Genomic DNA, 20,333 nt, shown 5'->3' with positions numbered 1-20,333 from the left:
AGGAAGGTCTCTGCTGAAACCAGGACCAGAAAGACCTCCAGGGCAAGCAACAGGTGGATATAGGAGCCTGGGGCCTGGAGGGCGGGACCCATATGCTGCCAAATTTGACAGAAAGCACTACTGGTGAGTAGCTGCCATGGGTGCTGAGAGCCACGGAAGACACTGCCTCTCCTTCCAAAGACTGCATTTGTTGTCACCTCTTTGTTTTGCCTGTGTTGAGTTGGGTCTACATAACAGTTTGGTGCACCCCTTCCCGGCACCAGCCAAGGAACAGCCATTCTGGGGCCTTCAGCGGCATCAGCCAGGTTTGACTTTTGGCCTTCACACATGCATTTGATCACACAGAAATCAGACATACCTGCTGAACAGTTGGGTCCGAATAAGTTGTCATGAGCACAGGCTTCGCAGGCCGTTCCCCCAAACCCATCCTGTGGAACAGCAGGGAGATGGCATGAGGCCCAAGTATTCTACATTCCGCGAAGCCCTTGGATTTCTAACTCATGGCCTGTCAGCACTTGCTTCTCAACTGTACCTGTCCGTTCCTGAAGCTCCTCTTTCTCCTTCTGCCATCATACTGGGCTGTTTTTATGCTATAACATTTGCACTAACCCCTGCACCACTGTTCACCAAGAGTCTGGAGCTCCTCAGAAGGAGCTGCTTTGTCCCCCGAAGGTACACAGAGAGCGAGCGCAAGCAGTCACATCATAACTTCACTCCAGAGTGAACACTCTTTCACTTCTGTGTTTCTGAAGACAACTGAGCTCCATCCCTTGAAGAAGGATTTCTCTGCATTTTAATTATCCAAGGCTTGAAGCTCACAAAGGGTCACTTTCATGGGGTAATGGCTGACTGCTGACCACTGCCTAGCCTGCTGAGAGTGGCACTTATTAATGGGGACAAACATGGTGATTTCCATGGCTCTGTAGAGTCGCACAAAATATTTTCACATATATCATCTCATCACACTTTTTCAATGAATGCAATTGCATAGGTATTTTGATTGAGTCCATTTTATAGAAGGATGTGCTTAAGGCTGAGGGGGGATGCGACTCTCTCAAAGGTCTGCAGCCCCTAAGAGATCATTTTGCTGCAGATCCTACATTCTTTTTATTAATATCGCTACTTCTTAGAGATCCCACCTGGAGTATATGTGTCTACGGAAGGATGACAGGTAAGGAGAACATGTCTCAGAACTTACCTGGCAAGAGCACCTTCCGTTTCCTTCCATGCCTTCTGCACAGCTGCCCCTGCCGCTGCAGGGGGACCTCGCTCCTCCTGGACACTCTAGGGGATCAGAGGGCTCAGAGTCATCCATGCATGACCGCACACAGCATTTTGCAAGAATGCATTGAGCATCTACTATGTGCCAGCTAGTGTGCTGGCTGCCAGGGATGAGAAACCACGAAAGATCCTGCCGACGTCATGCATGGTGATGTGGGGAAGGTGAGCGAATCACCATGTAGTCAGGTGCTGTAGTGGAAGACATTGCACTGTCTGCCATTTCTTGAGCATTTGCTATACTTCACACTTTTTAATTTTTAAACCTTACAATTTTTAAAAAAGATTCTATTTATTTATTTGAGAGAGAGAGAGAGAGAGAGAGGAGAGAAAGCATGAGTGGGGCAAGGGGCAGAGGGAGAAGCAGACTCCCTACTGGGCAGGGAGATGAGGCTGAGGTTGGACCCCAGGATCTTAGGATCATGACCTGAGCCGAAGGCAGGCACTTAACCCACTGAGCCACCCAGGGGCACCTACTTTCTAATTCTCTAATTAAATTATTCCCACTGAAACCCTGAGACATTGCTATGGGTACAGGTTAGCAGATGAAAAGACTGACATTCAGAGAGGCCACCTAACTGGCCCAAGTTGTAAAGCTAGGACTTTAGTCCCGCCCTGAGGACGACCTGAAAGCCGGCCTCTTCCTCAGTGCTCTGGACAGGGGATTGAGGGACTCCAGAGAAGGGAGTTATCGATGTACCTTGGGAGGTCAGGGGGACATCCTGGAGGAGGAGGCATTCAAGCTGGGGTTTTGAAGGCTTGGTAGGAGCTGACCATGCTTAAAAGGTAAGGGCATTTCAGAAACAGAGAATGTGTACGGGTCCACAAGGTTGTAAAAGGGCATGACCCATCCTGGGAATGCTCTAAGGTTTAGTGGGGTTAGAACTCGGTAGTTGGGACATGGGAGAAGCACAGGTGGAGGAGGATTAGTAGGATGGTTGGGGCCAATTAATGAGGTGCTTTATGTGGCAAAGGAATTTAGATTTGCTCACAAGCTGTTTCCTAACAAGCATGGATTTGTACTTTCGGCCCAGATCTGAATGGGAGCTTTTATAGACACTTATTAGATGATTTCAGTTGTTCACTAAACATTCAGGGAATACCTACTATGTGTGTGTCACACACCATCTTCCACGTTGGGACAGAGGGACATCTAGCTAGAGAGTCAGATATTACAAGGTCCAAAACCCGACAGAAGATTTATTTACAGGATGGGTAAGTGAAGCTTCAGGTGTTACCATCATGAGGCTGAAGAGCATTTCCCTTTTCTACTTGCCATTGTCCTGCACTTTGAGTGCTGAGTCAGCATGGGCTTCATGCTGGCCTGGGCAAGTCCTAACTGTTGAAATAAGGGGCCTGGATTAGCCAGCACCAGATGGAAGTCACACAACGGTAATGAAATGTTTGTGTGAATGAGGCAGGATCAACTCTTATCCCAAATCAAAGTCAGTGAGTCAAATGCCTTCCACAAAATGGCTAATGTCACGGAGGTCTAGATCATAATCAAGGGTGCATGCATTGACTACTCAAAGCAAGCCCCTGCAGTTAAGGCCCATTTTTAACCCGATTTTCTAGAAAAGGAAACTGAGTAGTAGAGTGACTTGCCCAAAGTAGTAGTAGAGTAGTGACTTGCCCGAAGCCATCCAGCTGGCCAGGGGTAATGAGGGACTCACCCCTGCTCTACCAGCAGTGTCCACTTGCCAGCCCTTCCTCCTCGCCTACACCCTTCGACAAAGCGCTCTTGTGCCATAAGCCTGCTCCGCCATATGTCTTCCAAGAAACCAGCACCCAAAGAAGTTGAAAAACAGTCATTGGAAAAAGAAACTTATAACCACAGAGAAAAGCCATTCTCCTAATGAGACTCTGATGGCTCACTTGAATTATGAGGCTAGGTCTTTAAAAAAGCATTGATAACTTGTAGGTTTGGGGAGGTGACAGTCAAGCTCCACACCCATGGACAGTGTTGCCTCTGGCTCCCCTCTTGCCTGCAGAGTCTAAATTACACATTTTGAGTGTGTGTCCTTCCTTCCCATGACAGGATTGGAGCCAGGCTTCAAACACTGGCAGGTGCTCACGCTGCTCATCGCTATGCTATAGACTCCTCAAGCACTGCTGCAACCCCATCACAGCACAGATAACAGACGCGTCTATGAGGGAAGCAAAGGAGAAGACACACTGACATGTAGCTAATATTTATAAGTCACCTGGGAAACCCAGACTCTGCAATCAGGACCTCCAGGGTTCGAGCCCCAATTCAATTTCCTGCTAGATGTACCCTTTTGGGAAAATCAATGCATGGCTCTAAGACTCAGTTCAAGTGTCTTCCTGCAGGTTGCAGTAGGTGTTCAATAAATGGTTGTTATTGTTTAGAGTGGATACTCCTTAACCTCTCTAGTTTCTGATCTTTGAGATTGGTGCTATCATAGATAACAATACTCAGGAAATGAATTATTAGGCATCTGTTTGAATCAGGACTCTGTCAGGTCCTGGATGTACACAGTGAGCACATAGACTGGGTCCCTTATTTCCATGGTCCTACCAGTGTACTGGGGAGAGGCATGGATTAAAAGGCAATCAGACAAATATTAGTTTGCAAACTGGGATGAGCTTTCCTCAATCCAGTTGCTGGAAGTTACCGACATTGACTCCGAACAACCTAACCCTCAAGGCCCAGTTGACTTAGATCTGGTCTTAAGAGGGGGCAACAGCCAGGTCATTAAAGAAGAGCCTTGTTAAAGACAGTGGCCTTTATCCTAAAAAGAGCAGTGGGAGGTGGGGATGAAGAGGAAGGAGAGGGCCTAATTGAGCAGGTGCCAGGTACACACTTCGAAGTTCATCTGAAACCCCCTCGGAGCACTTGCATTTTCAGGGCTGAGCAAGGTGTGCTGAGAGCGTTTTCATAGAATGTTGGCTGTCAGATAGCTCTTCTTCCATTGTCTTCTGCTATTAGGTCTTTCTTGGGCTGAGATGGTGTTTTGGGAATCAGGACCACCTCTGGGCAGGACCAGGAAGACAGAGGGGTGACAGCTCTGCCACAGTTTCCCTCTCTTGTTTCCTGTGCCTCTGCCCATGGTTTGGTGTGCAATGTACTCACTGGGGGACCCATATTTTGCCTTGTGGACTGGCTCAGAAGAACACAGGGCCTCCCCAGCCCTGGGACTCAGCACCCAGGGCCACTTGCAGAAATGCTCTCCCAGGTATTTTTACTCTGCAGGCAATGACACCAGAATCCCAGTGCCCCACACTTGTGTTTTGTTTGTTAGCTTCCTCCCTGCACTGGACCACCTCCTCTCTTATCTGCCATTTTTTTCTGTCTATCCTGCTGCCCAGACATATTCTTTCCTCCACACCCTGCCTGTACCTTTTCCCCCCATTTACACATGCTCTTCCAGACCCTCTCCTGAGGCAGATACAACTCTTCCATCCTCTGGGGTTGTCCCTTCTGCTTGGCCCTTGCCTCATGATAACTTATAGAGCAGAAAACAAGGCAAAGTCATCTACTAAGAATATAATTATAAGCCAAAGGCTGGTCACAGAGGAATTAGGGAGCGTCTCACATCTGAGTTCCCAAGAGTGTGATGCTATGTCCACGAAGTCTGGGCCCCTTTTGTCCTTTGGACGCAGTTAGGAAGCCCTTCTTGTAAAACTGTAAGCAGCTATTCCTCTGAGGGTGATTCACTGGACCAGATGTTTCTAGTCACGTGGAGACAGAGGTGGGGGGAAGGATTGTTACAAAGGCAGATTCCTGAGGCCCTTCTCCAGGTAGAGTTGCTATGAAAATGCACCTCTCAGATGTGCACTGTGGGAGCATAATTTTTCTCTTGGCAACCATCCTGTTCATGAGGACATGCTTCCCATATCTGCTTCCAGCCAATGCATGAGCACGGCAGGGATATCAGGGCAGGCCCATTGCCACAAGATGGCAGATTCCTCTGTTAGATGGCTTTGGCTGGGGTGCTCCCCACCAGCTTTACCCAATGTTTTTAGAACTATATGTAATCTCAGACTTTTCCAATCTAACCTGCCTTGGTTCCCTCTCTTATTCAAGAGAGTCAGATCTGCATCTTTTTTTTTTTTAAATCTATTTGAAAAGTTGAATTTGAAGTTAAAATCCTTCCCACAAAGAAAACTCCATGCCAGATGGCTTCTCTGGGGCATATACCTCTCATTTAAGGAAGAAATCATACTGGTTATACAAAAACTCTTCCAAGAACTTGAGGAAGAGAGAATACTTCCCAGCTCCTTCTATATAGAGAGCATTCTTACTCTGATTCCCAAGCCTGGCAAATACTAATAAGAAAAGAAAACCAGACTAGCATCTCTAATGAGCATACATATAAACATTCCTTAAAAAAATCTGAGGCAAAAATTAAAAAGTTCTAAAACAAATTTGTAGCCAACTGAATCCAATAATATAAAAAACAGATAATACATCAACAATGGTGCAATAAAGTAAGGAAAAAGATATAAAGTGTATATATATTGGAAAAGAAGAAATATAATTGTCCCCATTCTTAGATAACATGATTGTCTACAGAGAAAACTAAAACGCTATTAGACCTAATGCATACATTTAATAAGTTCTCTGGATATGAGGCCAATATATGAAAGTCAATTGTATTTCTATAAACTAGTAAGAAACAACTGGTAATCGAAATAAAAATACACCATTAAAAATAGTACTAATAACCGTAAAATACTTTGGTATGAACATAATAAAAATTGTGCAAAATCTGTAAGCTAAAACTGATGAAAGATCGACAAAAAAAAAAAAAAAAAGAAAGAAACGAAGTCCTATATAAATGGAGAGATACAGTGTGGTTATGGTTATGAGTTAGAAGATCCAATACTTTAATATGTTAGTTCTATGTAATCTGACTTACAGATTCAATGTAGTTGCAGTTAAAATTCTCGTGGGACTTTCAGGTAGATATTGGCAAAGTGATTTTAAATTTTACGTGGAAAAACAAAGAAACTAGAATAACCAAGATCATTTTGAAAACGCCTAAGTTGGAGATCTTACACTGGTGGATTTCAGGACTCAGTGTGAAGTTACAGTAATTGTGAGGGTGTGGAATGATGAAGGGACATGCACCCCGGTCCCTGGGGCAGAACAGAGTCCACACATTGACGGGCAAATGATTTTCTACAACAGTCCAGAGGCAATCCAATGGGGAGACGATAGTCTTTTCAAGAAATGATGCCGGAATTATTAGGTATCTCTATGTAAAACAACAGACCTTGAGCCATATCTCAAATTATACACAAAAATGGACTTACCATGGATGCTAGACCTAAACACAATACCTAAAATTATACAGCTTCCAGAAGAAAAGATAAAAGAAAATCTTTGTGATGTTAGGCTAAGTAAGGATTTCTAGATATAACACTAAAAACACGACCTGTAAAAGAAAAATCAATCTATTTGACCTCACCAAAATTAATGACGTCTGCTCATCAAAGGTTAGTGTTAAGAGAGTGAAAAGACAAGCCACAGACGGTGAAGAAATATTTAAAAATCACATATCACATGAAGGATTTGTCTCTCAAGCATTTAAGGAACTCTCAAGATGTTCTAGAAACAACGACTTGTAAGATACGTGAATAGCAAATAAGTGCATGGAAAAGATGCAAATTAAAATGACTGCAAATGAAATGGCATCGTGCACAATGGCAACATTTTCTAGAAGTCTGGTAATATCAAGTGCCAGAAAGGGTGCTAGACAATTGGAACTCTCACACATTGTTGGTGAGAAAGGCAAAATGATGCATACGCATTGGAAAACAGGGGTACCCCGGGTGGCTCAGGGGTTTAGCGCCGCCTTCAGCCCAGGGTGTGATCCTGGAGACCCAGGAGCGAGTCCCGCATCAGGCTCCCTGCATGGAGCCTGCTTCTCCCTCTGCCTGTGTCTCTGCCTCTCTCTGTGTCTTTCATGAATAAATAAATAAACATCTAAAAAGAAGAAAGAAAGAAAGAAAGAAAGAAAGAAAGAAAGAAAGAAAGAAAAACAGTGTGATGGTTTCTCATAAAGTCAAACCTACATTGACTATCCAATCCTGGACTCTCCTTCTTCTTCATCTTCTTCAGATTTTATTTATTTATTTATTTATTTATTTATTTATTTATTTATTTATGAGGGAGGAAGAGAGAGATTGGGAGTGTGCGGGTGCAAGCAGGGGGCAGAGGGCAGAGGGGGAGGGCAAGGGAGGGAATCTCACACACTGAGTCCACACTGAGCCCTTAGCATTAGGCAAGAATGAACTGGGCGCCTGGGAGGCTCAGCGGTGGAGCATCTGCCTTCAGCTCAGGGCGTGACCCCAGGGTCCTAGGATCGAGTCCCACATTGGGCTCCCCGCAGGGAGCCTGCTTCTCCCTCTGCCTGTGTCTCTGCCTGTGTCTCTGGCTCTCTCTCTGTGTCTTTCATGAATAAATAAATATAATCTTTTTTTCTTTAAAAAAAGAAAGACCAACTTGACTTGTTTTTGTCTCCTTTTTGTGCTGTTCTTTTTATTACTATCATTATTAGCAGTCTAAGCCTCGAGTGACATGCCAAGGACGTTACACATATGCTTCACAACTAATAACTATGACTCTTTACTCTGGGAAGTGTCAAGACCACCGTTTTGGCAAGAGGACCCTGAAGCAGAGGGAGGATGGCTAAGAAGGTCACAGGCTGCCAGACAAGGATTCTCACCCAGCTCCCGCTGACCTTAAGGGCTCAGAGTCGTGCTTCTTTGTACGGATAGCTCAAAACTATTTTACACGGCTTCCGTGATTTTATAAGCCATTCATTTAATTAAGCAATTAATTTCGGTTCACTGAATGCCTACAGTGGTGTTCAGAGCTCCTCATGCTTTCTCTTTGTGTTTTCATAGGAAAGCGACATGAGATTGAGCCTGAGCAGAAAGGGGGCCTTCGTTCCTGCTGCCGTCGGAAGGAAGGGGCTGCTAAGAGCAGCTTCCAAGTCTTAGCCTCACCTCTGAAGAGCTGCCCCTACAGCTGCTTCTCACTGAAACAAAGCAGTCCGCTTTACTTAGGGCCCATGGGGGCCTGCGTGGGCTGTACAGAGGGTGAAGGCACCTGCTGGGTAGGTGTTCGTGTGCTGTCTCCTGGGAAGCTTCTAGGGCCTCAACAGTATACTCTGTGAGGGAGGGAGGCTTATCTTAGCAGGTGCCTCATCCTGGCTTAGCCTTCCTCCAGTGGCTTGTGACCCAGGGGGAAAGGCCAAGGTCAGTACTTACTGTCATGGACTGAATGTGCCTCCCCAGGTTCATATGCTAAAGTCCCAAACCCCAACAGGATGGCATTGGGAGGTGGGGCTTTGGGGAGTCATTAGGTTTAGATGAAGTCATGAGGGTGGGGGCCCCATGATGGGATTCATGTCCTTACAAGATGAGAAAGAGGGACCAGAGTGCATGTCCTCTCTCTCTCTCTCTCTCTCTCTCTGCCATGTGGGGACACAGGGCTCTCCATTTGTGAGGCAGGGACAAGAGCTTCTGCTGGGACCAAATCCACAGTGTCTTGGTCTTGGACTTTCTAGCCCCAGAGTGATGAGAAATCAACATCGACTGTCACAGGTTTGGTTAGAGCAGCCTGAGCAGAGGGATGGCATATGTTCCCTGCACCCCCCGAAGGGCAGGCCTTTGCTTTGGCACGAGGCACCTGAGGGACCCACAGGGGCTGCAGACAATTGTGAGAAGAAAAATAATAGAGTCAAGAGGCTGTGAACTGCACAAACAATGGGATGCAAGGGGATGTCATCCCCAGGCTGCCAGCGCCAAGGGTTAGTTATCAGGTCTTTAGCAGGTGGGTCGCATTTGTGAGCATTTACTGCTGCTAAGCCCTTTACATGCATGGTCTTATCCTCATACACCTGAGGAAGGCAAGACTGATGTTGACATCATCATCAGCAGCAGCAGCCCCAGGTTACAGATGAGAACACTGAGGCCCAGGGGAGCCCGGGGGGCTCAGCAGTGGAGCATCTGCCATGGGCTCAGGTCTTGGGATCAAGTCCAGCATTGGGCTCCCTGCTTAGTGGGAAGCCTGTTCCTCCCTCCTGCTTTCTCTCTCTGTCTCTGTCTCTCTCTCTCTCTGTCTCTCACTCTTTCTCTCTCTCTCAAATAAATACAATCTTAAGAAAAGAAAAGAAAAGAAAAGAACAGAAAATTGAGGCCCAGAGAGGTAAATCACTTGCCTAATGCCACGTGGTTGGTGAGTTTTGGAATGAGCACTGCAATCAGGTCTGACTCAAGATTTTGGGTCCTTAACCCCAAAGCCGGAGCACAGCAGGTCAGCACCTGAAGGTGGAGCCAAGCTAGACACAGGCCCAGGAGGAGGCCAGCCAGTGACTCGAACCACGAACCACGGGGGCCAGAGGTGCAAACCAGCCTATTCTGAGCGCCTGCTGCCTCCTTGGACCCCAGAGTCTGCACATGCGCTCACCCGAGCCACAGCACCACCCGGAGGCAGGCCCATCGGCACCACTGCTTCCGTTTTGTGATGACAAAGCAGTGGCTGAAGGACAGCTTTACCGCATGGAACACAGATGCCACTTACATGTGAGTCGCAGGTAAAAGCATGAATAGTTTGTACAAGTGTGTCCCAGACACTTCTTCTGTGTGTGCGGCTAACGTAGCTGGTGTCCTGTGCCACTGATGGCTCCATGGGGGGGTGGGGGAGGTGGCTGTGACCCTCAGGCCCAGCGGCAGGGCATGGTATGTGCAGTACTGGGAGGCCCGGGGGTGGGGGGTGAGGGGGAGGGGGAGGGGTGGGGGTGATCATCCCTCAGCTACAGAACTGGACTGGGGAGCCCTGGTGTCATGGAACCAAGTCCCGGCAGTGACAGGCACCTGGCTAGTGGTGACAGCAGCAAGTTCCTGGGGACAGGCTGCGATCGGCAGGCCGCCTTCCCAGCCACAGACCTGGCATAACCAGTGGTTACGGGGGAGACAGGGGTAGGAGGGGGTTAGAACCACGCTGGGCCTTGGGACAGGCCTGTGTTCTTGCCTGGCTCTGTACCAGTAGCTGCGGCCCTTGAGCAGGCTGCAGGGCCCCTCCAAATCCCCAGGGCCCCTGCCAGGCCCACAGGGGGATTATTTTTCCACATCTGCCCCTGCGAGCTCCTTGGGGGTAGGCACTGGACCTATCAGATACGTGCAGCTGCACAACAGTCAGTGCTCAGGCAGCGCTTGACCTAAGAGGGGCCACTCCTGGGAGGAGCTTTGGGAAAAAGAGAGCGGGTGTGTGGGGCACAGAGAGTCCTCGTTTTGTGTCCTGAATTGAATGGTTTAAGTTTAAACTGTATGAAACGACGTGTTCAGTTTTTAAATAAAACTTTTAAGGCAAAAGTGTACAATCTAGCCCTGCTTTCGAATCATTTGCTATCCCCTCAGGCCCCTGGTAAGAAGAAAGATGGTAAAACTGATGTTCTCAGCAACTGAGCTCAAAAAGACAGTACAGCATTTGCTGTAAGGCACATTCCCGAGGATCTCACGTCCCATCGCGTCTCCCTCCGGCTGCAGCCCCCATGGCCTCCTGCCTCGGATTGTGGCTCAGCTGCAGGCTCACGTATTATAAGCTGTCGGCAAATCATGGCTGTTCTGCTCCTTTAAAGGAAGATCATAAGGTCGCCAGCAGCCAGAGGCCAGTGTCAGGCTGTAACCTCACCCCCGGGAGCACAGTGCCCACTCCCAGTCCCTGGCAGTGCTGCTGCCCCAGTGCTGCGTTCATGCCACGTCCTGCTCAGCTGCCGACAGCTCTGGCTGAAACAGTCTCCCCGGGACACTGCCATACAGCAGGCTCCTTAGGTGAATGGCGCTTTCCTTCTCACTCAAAGCCAAAGGGGACAAACCTGCCAGACTGGCCACAAGGCCATGCAAGTCCATGATTTGCAACCTGCTCGGTGAATGGCAAGAAGCGCACAACCGGGTCTAGAGACACAATGCAGTGCCAAGAAAAATAATAAATGTGCAGGATTTGATGATACCACCCAGAAAAAGAAGAATCAGAACCATTTCCCTCTGAAATAACTGGATTGTTTTGGCCACAACCCGGGTTCTATATAACCAACCCCTTTGCCCACATTCTTTTCTATTACTTGGAGTTGTTTGTGCAAATTAGTTAGCATTCATGGTAAAATCAGGAGAACCAGAATGCCAAAAAAAAAAAAAATCTATTTCCTCTCACGTAGGATACTAGTTGTTCAAATGCAACCATTTCACACTCAATGTGTAAAATATGTTTCTGTGCTGATTAGTAAAGACGGCTCTGTGCTGGTCTGGTAAAGCAGTCCTGGTTTTAATGAGGGAGAAGCCAGTTAAACCTGGGTAGAAACACCTTTCTTATGTCAGGAAGACATATTCCTCCCCAAGTGAGAATCCATGCCTTATTCTCAATTTTAGAAGATGATGCATAGTTTTTTCTTGTGCTTTTTTTTTTTTTTTTTTTGGTGTGTTTTCTGATTTTATTTTGGAGTTGATCAGAGTTATTTTCTAACTGGAGTGAGCCACTGTTAAAACAATTAGTATTGAGTGTGAAGTATTTGTTGGTGCATTGAAAAGAATGGATGCCATGCCGGTTTTGGAAAGAAAGCCATTCCGGAGCTGGTGCTTCCTCACACACACGTCAGCAGCTTGGAAAAGGCCATATCCTTGTGGAAATGTAAAGTGATAGGCAAGACCTCACATGTCATCGCCATAAAACGTGAGAGGTGAAATATAAGTAGAGTGTTTATCTATTTCCTGAGCTAAAGGAAGGAAGCCTCTGGAGACATGTGGTATGTTTGGAAGATGAAGATAAAGGAACATGCCTTTTGCTCCAATGACAGGACAGTAGAAAGACCATCCAGCTCTGGCTTTTCACCTACTTTGCTTCTCTGGCCTTGAGCCCCAGCAGAAGGAACTGTGCAAACCTACAAGGAACTGTGCACACTCCATAGGGGATGGGAGGCCGACCCCATCCTTGCACAGAACACTGTGACAGCACGATGCCCACGGATGGGCTGGGATCCTGTCTGCCCGCCCATGGTTTGGGAGTCACCCATGTGTACCAAGGGCTCGAAGACAGAATGACACCGAACCTGGCTGTCACTGTCCGAGGTCTGTGTTGACTGTTATTCATTCTCATTTACCCCTGAAACATTATTAAAGTGCTTTTTGTGTGTGTGTGTGTGTGTGTGTGTGTGTCACTCTGTCAAGTACTTTCATCTACAATAATATTTGATTTTTTTTTAAGATTCTATTTATTTATTCCTGAGACACACAGAGAGAGAGAGGCAGAGATGGGCCATTGTAGTATTTGACATTCCATCCTAAGGACTAGACTTTGAGCAGATCTGATGATTATCTTTGTTACCAAATAGTAGCTGTGGTCTCTGAGATGCTGTAGTAGAATTTCTTCTTAAAGAAAATTGTACTTGTCTTGTAGTAGCCCAGCATCCTTACATCTTCTCTATGGCCCATTATCTCTTTCATAAAAATGGATATCCTTTCAATTGTCCTTTTTTTCTGACTTATAAGGGAATTCTCTAAAAAGAGACCTTGAACTGGAGGTCAAGTTCTACTTAGATCTGTTTATAAAAGCTGACAGAGCAAGAAAGATTCTTCTACATATAGATTGAAATGGAACTTTCTAGAAAAAGGTGCTGACAGTCTCCTTTTATCGGACTTCCTTCCTTTCGAGTTTCTGTGAAATGGGACATCGAAAAGCAAGTATTAGAGTCCAAGAAAGATGCTGTGCCACTTACCCATGCAGTTGGGGCCCCAGTGGCCTGGACAGCACTGAGGTTGGACGTGGTCCTTCCTACAGATATGGCGGCATCCGGGGAGATACAGCGAGTACTTCCTGATCTCGAAGGCGTACCTTGGGGGGGGGAAGAGGACATCATGATCAGAGCAACACAGTTAACTCTGGGCAGTGGGGCTGGCCCAGTTTTTTACTTAGGTCTCCCTTTACACTTGCCTATTATTTGAAAAAACAGAGATTGAATACACTTTGCTGTCTGGGGAGAGTAAAACTTAAATCATGATTGACCTTTGATTGTATGAAACGGCTGAAAAAACCAGAGCACAATGAAAATGAAGGTGAAATGTCTACAGTGATGTCACAAGTGAGGTTAGAAGACACCAGGTGGTGTCAGGGTGTCAGGGTAGGCACGTGCTAGGGGTGTACCTCACACCTGTCTGTCTCAGCCAATGTGAGAAGGATCTCTGGATTTTAAACAAAACCAGCTGCTGCTTAGAATCAGCACTTTTTTTTTTCAGATACTGTAGATGTTGACATTTCTGTGAGAGGCGGTATAATTCACAGGCAAGATTTGCCACAATTTCCTCAAGGGAGATGTGGTGATGAGTTTCTTAAAAAGGTTTTCACGTCACTGAGGTACAGACTGAGAGAAGCGAGTCTATGGAAGCTGAACACCACTGTCTATTCTCGGGGAATCTCTGCATGGACGGCTTACTCTGGGATTTGACTTTAGTCTATCTAGAGACGATCCTCCGTGGGTATCGTTTCTCTCAACGAGGCCTGTCAGGAATCATGTGATGGTGAGTCCCTGGGCTATTGGCCTTATGGGCAGTCAAGTTGGAGACAGAGTAGACAATTCCCCTGAAGGCTTGAGAATACCGGTGGGGGCGTCTCTTCACAAAGATGGGAGGAGGAAGAGCAGAGGGCAGAACCACGTGTTGCCTCAAGAGTCAATCGTGGATTTATTTCATCATCAAAGGATGACAGATCAAAGCCCTCAATTCTAAAACAGAGAGCATGAGTGCGGTAACCCCACCTGTGTGTGTGTGTCTGTGTGTGTGTGTGTGTATTGGAGGGGGATGGGGAGGTGGGGAGCATGTATCTGAGTATCCACCTTGCTGGGAAAAAAAAGTAGCCAGGACAAAAAAAAAATCCCTCATAAAAGTCACCACATAATTTTCACTGTGAACCATACGTCTCTCCATACACTTAAGAGGATCTGGCCACAAATGTATGCCTGCTGTGGTCGCCGACTGGTCAACGATCACATGTGCTTGCTAATTCTTGGTCAGGTAGTTTTTGGAACCTTTTATTTAAACTTATGACCTTGGTTTTAGAATCTACTGGGGTCACATTAAGCAAACGTGAATTTAGAATAGTGTGACATGACAGTGTTCCGTTCTTATTTTACACAAAATAAGAAATGGTACTGATCTTCATCCCTGAATTAGGAATTAACTCATTTTGACCCATCTAATGTCTAAGTTAGTAGACTGAGTACATAAAACGTGGTGTTTACATTCGAGGTGGGTGCCACTTCCATTAGCTCTGAGGGAAACTGCTTCCTCCATCCTTTGTGAGGCTCTGCCTTGAATTATGAGAGTTTTGAACCAGAAGAGGATTTCAGAAAGGCCATCCTCATATAAAACGCATGAAGCTGCAATTCCTTTGTGGTCCTTCTTCAGGTTCTAATTAGTATCAGGGTCCTCAGCTAGCTTGTAAGATGACTGTCCGACCCCTCGCTTTTCAGTCCATGTTCTGGCTGGAAGCCTTCCCAAATGAAACAAAACCCAGATTTTCAAAATAAAGAAGGGCAAGATGAAGGGAAAATGTTTATGTGTAATGCAATTTGGTCAATTTTGTATTAAAATGTGAATCAATAGTATATTTTTTAGATTCAAGGTGGTTAATTGTGAGTTATTTAAGTTTGGACCGAATGAAGTCTTAGAATAAGGGAAAATCATGGAAATGCTTTGCAGTTTTTGAGATGGGAAGTTTCAATTTGGTTTCACAAACCCCTTAAATTTCAAGACTTGAGCACGCTTGTTTTCTCATGAGTACCTGCAGTCTCGGACCCCCATGGAGCCATTGGTAACCTTGGTGTAGCCGTCTGGGCACTTAATTCCCAAGTTGAGTGAGCAGGATTGGCACTCGGTCCTAATGGTAAGCAGAGATTTCTTATCGCATCTATTTGCCTGTGAAAACAAAACAAAACAAAAAAATCAAGTCTCATTAGTAGAGCCTGGGTTGGTCAACGTTCCCCACCCATCAGCTTCATGTCCACGGAATGACAGGGATGGCAACAAGACGGGTTGGTGATGACTGGCCTGTCACTCTCAACCTTATTTAGAAGGAGTGTTGGGATCATCAGGCAATGCCTGCTATGACCGCGGGTGGGAAGGCGGCCCCTGGCACCACCTATTTGCCGTCCTTGATCTGTGGTCTAGAATTCAGCAAAGCACGGTCATGTCATTACACACACGTACCCAGTGGGAAATCTGAAATATATTGTACATTTTCCAAATGGGAAAGCTTTAAAGCAGTTACTTAGGGTCACTTGGTTGTAGATCAAGAATGTTCTTTCCCATGGATTCTACAGAAACAGCCCAGTTTGGGTGCTAACTGCTGTGAAACATGTATTTCTTGCTTCAAAAGATTGTCTGAAATCTTTTGATTATAATTCAGCTAGAATATGGGCTCCAAGGGGCAGTGACCTTTTTCTGTTTTGTCCTTGATGGTACCCTAAGCACCTAGAACGGTGTGTGGTGCACAGGAGCTCTCAGTAAATATCTGTGGGTTGAAAGAGTTGTAGGAAACACAACAAACACACTAGAAACAGTTGCTCAGCACCATCAGGTGGTGGAAACTCAGGTGCTGCAGACCCACTTTGGCCCCGTCTCCAGGATCACTCATCATCCATGATGTTGATGCTGATCCTCCCAAGTGGATCTGGTCCTTCCTCAAGTCTCCCTCATTTCCCATCAAGCTTAGGAAGCAGCAGCTTCGTACCAGGAAGAGACGCTGAATCAGGGAGTCTGGAGACCTGAGCCTGGGATCAGGCTGTGTATGTGGCTAGTGCACAGTCGTGAATTAATTCCATGCCCTGCAATGCGGAGACGGTGACCGCACACCCCAGCTTGCAGAGACCCTTACCCGGTGTGATATGTGCAAGTTGCCTGGCAGGGACCTGGAAGGTGGTAGGTGCTGAACTCTCCTGCGCTCCTCCCCTGCTTCTCCATCCTGCCCGCCCCCTGTGTTTGGCTTGTTGCCTCTCCTGGTAGGAGTGTGCTAGCCTCTCCCCCTACCCACCATGCTTCACCCTTCAGGGCCCCACGGGCCACACCACTTCCCCAAAACCATACCTATCTCTTTTCCTCGCTTCAACTCCTACCCTGTGTGTTGCTGGCCAGTAGGATACATCTTGTCTTTGCTTCCTGTTCAGAAACCCCTTGTGGGAAAGGATCATGTCTCTCCTTACTCACCCCTATCCCCAAACAGCTGAGCCTGGCACTGGTAGGGATGGTGGGAATGTCATAAATATTTCTGAGTTTACTAAAAGGCATAAAGGCTGAATAAGAAGAAATCTTATTTTTGCAGGGAACCTTATGGTCGCACACATTCCCGAGGGCATCATCTTATGCAGTCGTGCTGGTGTCAAAGACCAGCAGGGCAGATTCACCATGTCCACATGAGGGGGAGGATGCTGAGGGGAGGGGAGCTTCAGTGACTCGCAAAGTTCATGGTCTTCTGACTCCTGGGTGGGCTAGCCCTCCTCCCTACCCGCTGGTACAGAGAAACAAAAGGGGCAGCTTTCCTTTGTGGTTGTTAGGAACCAAAACAGCCCTGGAAGGCTTGCTGTAGAATAACAATAAAAGCCACCCTCAGTTATTTGGTATGTTGGCAAATTGAACACCAATAAAAAATAAATTTATTATTAAAAAAAAAAAGCCACCCTCAGCGGCAATTTGAATCAACTCCCTTTAAGGGTCATAGAACCTCCAGATTTTTTAAAAGGATTTTCTTTGTAGTAGGTTTTCCCACTTAGATAAGTGTACGGAAGGACATTACTTTTTCTTGTCTTTCCCCAAAGGTCAGATTTCATACTCTCTTTTCAAGAAATGTCTTGACTTTCAAATTGTCCTTTTCAAATAAAATGGTTCATTTTCTCTCTCCAACGGTCTCCTCTGAAAAGCAAACTCAGCCTCAAAACCTGGTCAAGCTGTGATTTCTGGCCTAAGCAAGCCCTCTCTGACGCTGAGGTGGTGATGGGCTGCGTGGGGAGCACTGTCGGGACAGAAACTAAAGTCCAGGGACACTAATGTGCTCAACTTGACCTACTAGTAGGCTGGGGGCACTGGGATGGGGCCTCAGAAACAGCCGTCAAACAAGTGAGGGCCCTGGTTCCAGCTCAGTGGTCCCTGTCCCCTAAGCTGGAGCACCCGACCGTCAGTTGTCTTCTGGTGTTTTCAGGAAAAGCATTATCCATAATTCAGCCACTGGCATCAGGCCTGCGTGGGCGAAGGCTCGCCTGGCACAGGTGCAGGACTGTGTTCATGCCTTGCTACTGATGAAGCAGAAATCATGCCTCGCGAGATGCATTTTGAAAGGATCCCCAGAGGGCCTCGCGTGCACCCTGGCATAGGGCGGCCCCGCTGCACCCTGGCACCCGGCCTGTGCCCCTGGGGATCTCGCGGCGCCTGCCCCCGCGCAGCTGGCACCACGGCCCGGGGTGCTTGCACCACAACCTGTGGAAGTTCCCGTTACCGCCGTGTTTGTCCAGCAGACATCACCCGCCCGGAACTGGCCAGAACATCTCTCTACTCATCCCTCTTCCCACTGCTATTTCCTATGCTCACAATGATGCGAGGGGGGATTCACGGTGACGAGACTATGAAGATAAAGAAAAAGAGAGCAGCAGCAATAAGACCCCCCGGTGCCAACATGCGCCGTGGGAGGAAGGAGGGTGGCACCCACGCCAGAGGTCCCGGCCGGGGAGGCTGAGCTCGGAGCCGAGCCAGCAGGGACGAACACCTTTAGAGACATGGCCCAGCCCCGCGGGGTGCCCTCCTGCCTGGCTACCCCCTATCTGATGGGGTCCACACCGGAGTTCGTACCCAGAACAGACCGAAAGCTTTGCACACATACGGACAAGAAGAGGAAGGCCTTGTAGGCGTCACCTCACCTGTCCTGCCGCTTCAGGTGGGGAGCCGAAGCCGGCCACGAGCAGCCCGAGAAGGAGCGCTGCGAGACCCCGCGGCATGACGAAAGCCACGGCCCTGGGGCTGGGCACCTGTCACCGCTTGTGAGCTCCTGCCGCGGAGTGGGACGGACTCCCCGGGAGGTCTCTCGTGTCCGTGTTGGCTCCCAAGCCCGGACTGAGGCCGCTGGCACGTGAGGCCCGCCTCCAGGAAGGGAAGGTGCAAAGCCAGGGGCCGCGGGACAGGCCGCTCCCCTATATGTGTCCCAGCTGAATGACAGGATATCCTGAGAGCAAGCCCCTGCCGGGCCATGCTGCCGTCCCCCTTCGGTCCCGCCTCCTCTGCCCATGGCCTGCCAACCGTATGGCCCGTGGTGGCAAACTGCAGGCCTGCCTCTGAGTGCACAGTTCCGAGCCGGCTGCCGGCCCCACTGCCAGTGTTGGGGCGCCCACAAGCTGGGGGTCCCACAGAGGGACGCTGCAGAAGCTTGGGGCCATCACCCAGACAGGGAGGCGGCCTCCTTGGTGGGCTGCAACCACTGCCACAGCCTATCCCTGCAGTGCCTGTGGCTGGGACTCCAGCTCACCCCCTTCCCTCTTCCATGTCTTGTCCTAACAAACCATCACACCTGTAGGTCTTGTTTCCCCCTTTGAGGCCCAGATCGAATGCCGCCTCTTACAGGAAGCCGTGCTGCTCTGCCCCTCCAACACCACTCGGAAATTCTCCCAGCATTTTGCATATAACACCGCGGAAGTCTAGTCGTATCTGTCACTGTCCGTGCGTCCATGCGTCTGTAGCCCATGCCCCGTGGTGAATTCCTTGAGGCCGGGGGTGCCAGCCTTCCTTGACTCTGAACCCCTGAGATCCCAGGGCACAGACCTACCTGCAGCTGCAAGTAAGAAAAACAAACAGTGGGCACCCCGGGTGGCACAGTGGTGTAGCGCCGCCTGCAGCCTGCGGTGTGATCCTGGAGACCGGGGATCAAGTCCCACGTCAGGCTTCCTGCATGGAGCCTGCTTCTCCCTCTGCCTGTGTCTCTGCCTCTCCTCCTCCCCTCCTCTGAAAAGATGAATAAATCTTTAAAAAGAAAAAAAAGATAAACAAACAGTAATGGTCAACACTTGTTGAGAACTTTACTACACGCTAGTCAGTAGGCTGACTTCCCCGAGGATCACCCTTCCCCAGCCTCACAGCTCTTGGAGAAATACTTGGGATTGTTATTACTGTTATTCCCCACCGTACAGATAAGGAAATGGAGGCAGAGAGGCTCGGCAGCTTTTCTGAGATCCCACAGCTAGCAGGTGGGCACCCAGCCTTCCCTTCCTGCTGTGCCCAGACAGAGAGTGTGCGGCACACTTGAGGGACCCAGTGGGAGAGTGTGAGGCTCAGAACCAGAAGGGACAAAGGCGGGGGCTCGTCAACAGGACAGCACAGGGGGTCCGTCCCCCGGCACCGAGTTAACTGAGTTAACTGAGAGGCTCCGCTGGTACTGACTCCAGGTGTGCTGACGTCATCCCAACCCCTCCCCGCTGCCTTCCCCTCCTTGCATTTTGGAAACAGCAGGACACTGTAGGACCATAGGACCAACCACCCAAGAGGCTCCCACGCAGACGGGCCATCTGAGGCTAGCCCAGGGTCTGAGTGGATGGAGCCCCCTGGGGATGCGCTTAGCGCCCCTGCACCCTGAGTTCAGTGGAGACTCCTGGGGGCCCGACCCCCGTTCAGAACTGCCCAATCAGGACCCCTGGCTCTAGGGCCCCGGAGCGCCTAGTTTTTCGAGGCTCTCCTGGTGCTGCTCGCGTGGACTGTTCCTAGGGGGGAGACGGACAATCACCGAGTGAAGACAAGCTCATTCTGGGGCTTACCTGCCATGGAGGGTGCGCTGCCTTGACTTTCCCTGGCACTACGGAGGGAACTTGGAGGCTTCTGATCCTTTTCTCTCAGGGGCACACGAATAAATACCTGGGGCTTGGTGTGGGCTTGATCCCCGGGGAAATAACATGAGCCCTTACTTGCATTTCCTAGAGTAGTTCTGGGCGATGCTGCAGGAGGGCTGGAGGTGGGGGTGGGGGTGGGAATCTCTCCTTAGATGATTTGGAAAACCCTGCCCTTAA

The 20,333-nt window shown here is 48.5% G+C and overlaps 1 protein-coding gene across 3 annotated transcripts in view; it reads right to left on the bottom strand.

Moving 5' to 3' along the window:
* The window catches only part of STAB2 (stabilin 2), a 139,524-nt gene extending 120,628 nt beyond the window's left edge, over positions 1-18,896 (bottom strand). For 2 of the 3 annotated variants that reach the window (XM_072724744.1, XM_072724741.1), the window contains exons 1-5: positions 18,204-18,896; positions 15,083-15,216; positions 13,023-13,138; positions 1,199-1,284; positions 359-428 (exon numbers count right to left, since the gene is read on the bottom strand). In XM_072724744.1, the coding sequence (XP_072580845.1) occupies positions 359-428; positions 1,199-1,284; positions 13,023-13,138; positions 15,083-15,216; positions 18,204-18,281 (484 nt within the window). In that variant the 5' untranslated portion in view covers positions 18,282-18,896. The remainder of the gene's footprint in view (positions 1-358; positions 429-1,198; positions 1,285-13,022; positions 13,139-15,082; positions 15,217-18,203) is intronic. The other variant, XM_072724743.1, reaches the window with a different exon arrangement.
* Positions 18,897-20,333: the final 1,437 nt, after the last annotated feature.

This window comes from Vulpes vulpes, chromosome 10 (assembly GCF_048418805.1).
Source record: "Vulpes vulpes isolate BD-2025 chromosome 10, VulVul3, whole genome shotgun sequence".
NCBI lineage: Eukaryota > Metazoa > Chordata > Mammalia > Carnivora > Canidae > Vulpes > Vulpes vulpes.
Note: the sequence above shows the minus strand (reverse complement) of the source record. Positions and strands in the feature narration are given on the sequence as shown.